This window comes from Coenobita brevimanus, chromosome 74 (assembly GCF_032717465.1).
Source record: "Coenobita brevimanus isolate Jiangsu-jjx chromosome 74, ASM3271746v2, whole genome shotgun sequence".
NCBI lineage: Eukaryota > Metazoa > Arthropoda > Malacostraca > Decapoda > Coenobitidae > Coenobita > Coenobita brevimanus.
This window is the reverse complement of record NC_137027.1, coordinates 9482444-9491304: the sequence shown is the minus strand read 5'-3', so window position 1 is coordinate 9491304 and position 8861 is coordinate 9482444. Positions and strand designations below refer to the sequence as shown.

The following is an 8861-nucleotide window of genomic DNA, read 5'->3' as shown; positions in this document are numbered from 1 at the left end:
CTGTCCTGAATCCCCTCTAATATATGGTAAAATTATTTAGATTATAAAATTTCCAACAATTTAATAGTATTGTTTTAAAAAGGACTGATCAGCTATAATAATTGTTTGCAATAATTTATTTGATTCAATTGAGAGTGTTCATTGCCAAACAAGGAGCAAAACAAGAGAGCTGATGACAGCTGAGGTGGTTGCAGACGACGGCACCAACATGGCGGTCTTCTGATATTGACTTGGGAATGTATTCTGACCTTTCCTGCTTCAAGTTATGACACTCTGCTCATTCTGATCTTGCTTGGGGCATATGAAGGTAAGTGTGTGTTTGATTATCATCCTATGTGATAAATCGATAATTTATGTACAGTAAAAACAATAAAATACGTGATTTTACTTTGACATTTGACGAAGCTTTGTAGATCAATCAAGGGAGGGGCTCAATATCTTCCTTGCTTTTTGTTCACGTAAGCCTCCTTGCTATCTTGGATTATGTTTGAATATACCTGAGACATTTTTATATATCACTGTATGATAATTGGCATGAATGTCTTTGTTATGGTACCATAATTCCATCATTTAGTGCACCTTACGCTCCAGACCAGAGCAAATAATGACTATTTGCCATTAAAAAAAACAAATGCTATTATTTTTTAGTGTACTGAATGAGTAAATCTTGACCCCAGGAGCAGGGATGATGGATCTTTGAGTCAAAACTTAAAGCAGTAGTAAGTAGGTCAGTCAAAGTGGGTCAGCCATTTGTTGAACCCTGATATTTTATTGCAATATATATATATCATTGTATTACAGTATTTTAAAGGTTTTTATAATGGTGAATATACTCTTTCCTTTGATAGTAGTCCCTATAGTGGGCATGTATATAGTTAGGTGTTCCAGACATCCAAATATGTGTCATATATGTGAGGAGTTGCATCAAGGTACATATTAAAGAGGAAAGACCATTGCTCTCTTTGTACCCTGTGATTTATGTGGTATACCTTGTGCTTACTATCTGCCCTACTGACCCTTTTCATCAGTTTAGCTGGATTTTGTGATTTATTTGTGGGCTTACCTTTGTTGTAGTGCTTGGTGCAAAGGAACATGGCTTGAAGTTGGGTTAGGTCAGGGTGGGTTAGGGCAGGTCAAGTGATGTCTAGACTGTGACAGTTGAGCATTTAAGTTAGTCTTGAAACAGTGAAGCTGCAGTGGCATTGTATACTTAAACCATGGTATGTACTGTAAGTAACTTCCAGGTTGATAGGCTACATACATAAAATTAGATGCCAAATAATTATTCCTTTGTTAAGAATGAAATGTGCAGTGTGTATGTGTATTGTTGAAGACATTCCAGATATACCAATATCAAGTCTGATTTTAATTTTGTATGCATTTGTAAACATAACCATTGTATGTACATGTACTGAACAATACATGGAAAACAGCTTCCAGGTTGGAATTGAAGGAATCTTACAACTTAATTCCAGATGATAACAATGCCTTTGTTAAAAATTAAAAAAATGTAATGTTTTGGTGTATTGTAGAAGAGCTCCTAAATGTATCAGTTCCTTTTAATGATAATTCATATAGCCTACAGGAGTGCTACTATAGGTACATAACTTATGAACAGTGTACCAGTACAGTGTAATACTGTACGGTACTTATGTTTCCAGAAAACTTATAGAGTCATCTGAATATTGGGCAAGAGTTTATGGTGAGATTTCCAAGTATACTGTATATTGTGACTATTCTGTATGAAAGTACAGTAAATTCTTTAAGAACTGAAATCTACATGAGCTCAGGATGAGAGAGTTCTCAACTATTTTGCTCCAGTTATTGCCAGATTTTTTTTTTTCATCAATCTTTGGAGTGGCTTCCCTTTCTCTTAGGATTAAATACAGTTTCCAGTAACCTTTTCTGAAGATACAAAATGGCAATTAATATACTCATATTTAGGCTACCACCTGACAGTTTCATCCATCTTGTGAACTGGTATCTGCCCTCTAATGGTTAACCTATGTTATGGGTGATATTGCCAAATTAGACTTCACAGAAGTGAACCTCACTACCGTATCTGTCACCTTAAACCATCGGCACATTTTGGTCTTAGTATTTCCGTATCAAACTTGGCCTGATGTATCCAAAAATGAGACAGAGTACATTATATAGATGCTGCATTGTCTAAGTCTACTGTTTTTATATTTCTGAGTTAATTAATCTACATCGGTTTCATTAGTTACACATATTTCTGTTTTATAATTATACTCTACTATCTGTTGTATTCATCATCATATTGGTATGTGAAAAGTGCTGCCAGAGTTGATTCTGCCAAAGTTTGGGGCATTGGCCTTGTGGGAGATAAGCTAACAGGGACCTGTCCTGTAAGAAAACTCATCCCCCTACTGTATTTCGTACTTGAAATGTTGCTATTAACCTGCTTTTGAACCTCTGTAGCCATGGCCCTTCTTGAGGACTTGGGGTTGTTTGGCCAGACTGCCTAGGGAACAACAACTACTACTGCCCGGTGAAGCAGTGAACTCTGGGGGTGACGCACTGTTATGTTTCTTTGCATCTCCATCATAAAATAGGCGACCCTGGTCTTGAATTTCTGACTCTGACACTCTAATGCCTTCTCGGTTCGTATTCAATCACTATCTATCTATCTGTCTATTGCCAGATGCCTCAATCCCGTTTGGGGTGGCCACAAACAACCACTCTAACAAATAATTTTCAGCCACTAGCATAATTGATCTGTACTCAGTCACTGTTTTCACTCATCTACCTTCGGCGCCTGGTTCAAAATACAGTAAAACCTTGATATAACGGACTTCAGTATACCGGAATTCGTTTTTATTGGACTTGAGGAGCTACTGGACTGAATTCCTATATATATATCAGAAAAAGTCCGATAAAGCCAGAAGCAGTCCAGATTGCCTGACCACTTCAGCTATGTTCACCACAATAAGGTAATTAAAAGACATGTTTATTAGTGTACAGCACAGTTATTATTATATATATATTATATATATATATATATATATGTGTCAAGTGGGGTTGGTGGAGGATTAATGCCCCTCCCTGTAAAACAATTAACTCTAAGCCTTGGCCACCCCGTTTGGGATACATGGCGTCTGGCAATGAATGAATGAATGATTAATGTAGTGAAGTTTAACACAGTACAGTACCACAATGGTAGTCAAAACAGTTTAAAAACCATTCATGTGGTTCGAACTAACGTCTGATATGTCGGAATATGTCCGGATTAGCAGGGGGAAATCCGGCCGTTGCTTTTATCGGAATTTCGCATTTTTCAGAATGGTTGGGGCCCCAATTAGGCCGTTATAGTGAGGTCATACTGTACTTCTTCGCAACTTTGCCAGGGCTAGATTGGAGGTTAATATTCGGATGTCCTTTACTGATCTGTCAATTTCAATTTATTTTTATGTTGGTCCAGTGATCAAGAAAAAACATAATTTCATTATGCAATTTATATTTTTTGTATTTATACCAAATTCATTTTCTTGTCAAAATTACCAGGTCAGTAGTCAAAGCATGACCTTTACCCTATGGCTGCTGAACAAAATGATTAGGTTAATGTAGGTTAGGATAGGAATTATATTAACCTAACCTAACTAAACTTAATCTTTTTTTGGGGGGAAGCCATAGGGTGAAGGTCGCACTCCATGACTACCACCCTGCAAATTTCGACAATGAAATAGAATTTGGTATAAATAGAAAAATATAAAATGCACGACAAAATTATATTTTTTCTTGATAATTGGAGCAATATAACTTTAGAAAAAACACATTTGAATTGGCAGATCGAAGTACAGGACATCCGAATGTTGATTGGCTTCGAGTTCACTTAGCTGTTTTCTCATACTACCCACAGTCGACTCTGGCACATTACAGTATACATTTTGCATATTTCAGAGTTACAAGGGTCACTGGTTGACAGCAGGAAGGGCATCTAATCATAAAATGCTTCACACTACAAACCATAGTCCTCTACCCAGGGGCACCACCACAGTATCGTTTTCGTTTTCGTTTTTAAAGGCTCCAACATGCTTGCATGTGTCGGCCTTGGTCACCTAATGGCGGCTCTCCACGCTGCACGATCCATTGCAGCCTCCCTGTTCAGTCCCTTAACCCTAAGGTCACACTTAATGACCTCGTCCCATGTCTTTCTCGGTCTACCCCTCATAACCCCACCCCCAGTATTAACACTTCTCACCCTTCTCACCCAATTATCATCCCCCATCCTCTCCACATGTCCAAACCATCTCAATCTACCTCTCCTCATCACAACACCAATACACTCCAGTCCCATCCTACCTCTCAACTCTTCCATTGTAAACCCAGCCCCTCCAGGCCTTGGACGCAGGGACGCACTGCACATCCACCGAATCATTGTCATTTCTGTACGTCTGAGCCGGCGAATATCTTCCTCCTTCACTGCCCAGGTCTCACTGCCATACAGCATTACACTTCTAACACATGCTGCATACAAAGACCCCTTAGCACGTAGGGAGAGCCCTCTCAATGTCAGGAGAGGCAAGAGCTCCCTGAACTTCTTCCAACTACTTCTCACCCTAACCACAGAGCTAGCTCCAGCCCCACCTCCAGCACACAACATATCTCCCAAATAACAAAACTCTTCCACACACTCAAGAGATTCACCAGCAAATTCAATCCTTTCACATCTAACAATCTCCACCTGCTCACCCCGGCACGCCGTACATATAAAATCAGCATTATCTCGCAGTCTACCTCTGATACCACTACATCTCTTATGCACCCATTTATCACACACACTGCACAAGATGGAATTACTTCCCACGCCCTTGTGGCAAACTGCACATGGCCACTCTCCCTCGTCTTTGACAGTACCGCCACCAACCCTAGATATCATCACTTTTGTTTTATCTGCATTTACCCTTAAACCCTTTTGCCCCATACCATCTCTCCACTTCCTAAACCTTTCCTCCGCCTCCCTTTCATTCTCTGCAATCAACACCAAATCATCAGCATACAACAACTCCCACGGGAGTCCGTTTCTAAAGTCACGTGAAAGGGCTTCAAGTACCATGATAAACAACATGGGACTCAAGACTGACCCCTGATGCACACCAACATTCACGGAAAACTTATCACTCAAATCTCCATTCACTCTCACCTGGGTGTGAGCACCCACATACGTGGCCATAACCACCCTAACCAGCCACTCCTCCAAGCCAAGCTTTCTCATTGCCCACTTCACCACGTCTCTAGGGACTCTGTCAAAGGCCTTTTCCAAATCAACAAAAACAAAATAAAGATCCCTTCTCCTACCAATATATTTTTCCTGACGCTGTCGAACAATGAATATGGCATCAGTGGTCCCCCTACCTGGCATAAACCCAAACTGCATCTCATCAATGTTCACTCTTTCTCTAATCATACCTTCTAAAACTCTCTCCATTACCTTCATTATCTGATCTAAAAGCTTTATACCTCTATAATTTCCTCTTTCCAGGGCATCACCCTTCCCCTTATACACATTTACAATTACACTCTTCAGCCAATCATCTGGGACAACACACTCATAAATAATCCTATTTATCAGGTCAGTGGATAAGCCTGAGGCCTTCAACATTTCGGCAGTCAACCCAGACACACCTGCTGCCTTCCCCACCCTCATCCTGCCTATTGCCTCACTCACGTTCAGTGATGAATTATGCAAGCCCTGCCTGGGTTTCTAACCTCACCAAAACACACTACAACACTCTACAGACCATACAGAACAAGGCCCTAAAAATAATCACAGGCTGCACAGCTACTGCACCCACAGACCACCTACATCAAGAAACCAAAGTCCTCAAAGTCAAGGATCACCTAGACATGAGAGGCACCTAGTTTCTTGCTGCAGCCTCCACAGACCCACAACATCCACTACAGTACATGGCAGCACATCCACCCACACCAAGGAACATCAAAACAACACCCAGCACACAATACCATACACAAATACTGTCATCTTTCCCCCCTCGCCCACCTCAGACCAGCTTCCAGAAGCTTATCCACACTCAGATCACTCGCTGCTCCATTCAGTCACTTAAAGACAACACACAGCTGCATGCACGGCCTCCTGACATCCACCCTTCTGAATCCTATCTTCCTCGTGAGGACAGGGTCCACCTGGCCAGGCTGAGATGTGGGCACCATCCAGCCCTCTTAAGCTGCCAGAAGAGGCTGGATGACTCTGTCGCTGATGCCTGTTCAGGATGCAACACAGCACCCCATACTATTAAGCACATTATGGAAGACTGCATTGCACACAATCACCTACGGCAACAACACAACATACACTCTTTGAGAGCTCTGTGGGAAAGCCCGGTTTCGGCCAAGGTCTTCCTAAGGGACTCGGGGCTGTTCGGCCAGACTGCCTAGGGAACAACTACTACTACTACCCAGGGGCAATGCTTTAGCCCTTATCCAAAAAAGGGGACACGGCATAAAAAAACAGACAAACAAACAGCTTTCTCTGTTTCCAGCAGGATTTTGTTTTTTAACGTCATCATACTGTACTTGCTTTTTTTCATCCCCTAGCGGAGGTAGTCATGTGGCTTTCCCTTTACTGCCTGTTGTTCCAGGTTCACGCCTTCTTATACCATTTCCACCATCACTGGCTTCACTTGAAGCACAAGATGACATATTTTTGTCAGTTAGCTACTAATCAAGGACACAAAAGTGTAACACTCAACTTGTGGACACACTGAACACGTTCGGGATAACAGACCAAAACTGAGTGTTGGCGCTGGTGTCGCCGAGGCAAGTATTCATAACGTGTGGTGCTGGAAGGTGCAAAAATACTCTTTTGTGTAACGAATCCTCAGTCACAGGAATATTTGATGGCTGCTGCGAAAGTGTATTTTGCCAAACTGGATGCTGCGAAACCTGGTGCTTTACTGTATTTTACTCTAATACCTTGTCAGGGGACCCAGAGAATCTTCAATACAGGTACTTATACCTTTTTACATGTACCTACAGTGAAGTTGCCATCCCTCTCCCCTTGGTTTATGTCTCTTGAGAGTAACCCCTCTCCCTGATTGTACAGAACAGTAGCTACATGTAGGCTATTTATGATGACAGGGTGCAGAAACATGACCTCCTCTGTAAGATGGTGTTGCAACCTATCAGGAAATTCAGAAGTAAAAAAGCTAAATGTAGTAATGTTCATTGACTTACTGAATCAGTGTAGCAGCCATCTGAAAAGTGTGCTAATAAAATCAATTGTATACATTTTTACATATTAGTAGCTACTATATTTCATGTTATTATTTTTTTGCATGCTGATGAAAGTATTTGCTCCCCAGTGTTGGTGGAGGTGGTAAGAGGGCATCGGCATGACAGCTGTGATGGCCGCTGGAGACTCAGGTAGCCTGTGTGAGTTAATGTGCATGCAAGCGCATGTGCACTCTGTTTCTGTCGCATCGCCATCTCTACTTGGTCGTCACACCACAGACTGGCAAATAAGTCACGTTGTCTTCTTAATCAGCATTACTCAGTGGGCATATGGAGTGGTGTGGAAGGGTATTGTTTTCACTGATAAGTACAGCAATAGTTTTTGCCATGAGTTTTTATACACATAATTGTACTGGTATATATTGATCCTTTTCAGTAGTACTTTATAGGGAAGGTGGCATTTGCTCCACAGCACTCGTATTTCATTCTTAGGTTACCTCTCATGTTAGGACTAAGCTTACACTGAATTTATTTTAGGTAGGAGATTTTCACTCACATATTTTAAGTTACTTGTATTGCTATCTTGACTTAAGTATTACTCCTTGATAAGTTTTTATCAGTGTACAAAACTTGCGTCTGAAGTGGCTTTTGTTGATCTAGGAAAAAGGCCTTTTGATCTTGCCATACTTCTAAGTTTTAATAACTTTTTCATATGCATTATCAAACTATCTCAGTGATATTTTAGAGCTTTCTGTATAAGCTGTCTTCTTGTGTCTGCACCTTGTTCAGCTAATATTTCATTATTCTGTGTGGCTTTTAACTTTTATATGCTGTGCTTGCACTTCAGCTGCATTGATTGATAAGTTCCCTTTCTGAGCCTCTCTCTTATCATACATAAAGTTTTGAAGTGTGTATTTTGACATTAACTTCATTGCTGCTTTATCAGTTTTCTACAGAGATTATTTGGCATGCCATTCTCTCATTTGCAGTATATATACAATATATATATTGTATTGTATGCTAAATAAGCAGGTGCAGATAATTATACCTTTAGTAAATAGCAGATCAGTATTTTTTTTTTTTTTTTTTTTTTTTTTATAAATGCCATACCCAGAAAACAAATCATAACATAAAATGCAATATGGTATGAAGTTTGAAATTACACATGATATTTAAAGTATTATTTCAAATTAAAATGTAGTAGACCTTGAAGAAATTTTCATTAACCACCAATGTACTGGACAGTATAATATATATAGACTTTAACTAGTTATATACTGTATGTGAGTCAGCCTTGTTAGTGATAGTATTTATTATGATTTAATTAAAAGCTTTTTATGATCAGTAGACAGTCTACAGTACATGTTGCTAGTTCAGTGATATTGCATTAATAAAACTTGTTTCTAAATGGATATAATGTCCTGCAGTGCCTCCATAATACAGTATATTAATCTTTTCAGTGCTGAGAGAAGTTGTGAGGTTTGATGTGAGTTTTAGTTGCATTCTAAATGAATACCATGTTAGCAGTGATATTTCGAATCAGTTCAACAAAATGTTTTCTTTGTAATACGTAATAGAACTGTCTTAGTCATAATGGCCATAGGAGGGAGGATAGATACTCATGCTGCCATTACTTTATGATACAATGA

The 8861-nt window shown here is 39.9% G+C and overlaps 1 protein-coding gene across 1 annotated transcript in view; it reads left to right on the top strand.

The window, feature by feature from the left end:
* Window positions 1–201: 201 nt before the first annotated feature.
* The window catches only part of metro (membrane palmitoylated protein 7-like protein metro), a 31861-nt gene continuing 23201 nt past the window's right edge, over window positions 202–8861 (top strand). The window contains exons 1-2 of the mRNA XM_080278621.1: window positions 202–307; window positions 7344–7413. Of these exons, the coding sequence (XP_080134747.1) occupies window positions 7374–7413 (40 nt within the window). The 5' untranslated portion in view covers window positions 202–307; window positions 7344–7373. The remainder of the gene's footprint in view (window positions 308–7343; window positions 7414–8861) is intronic.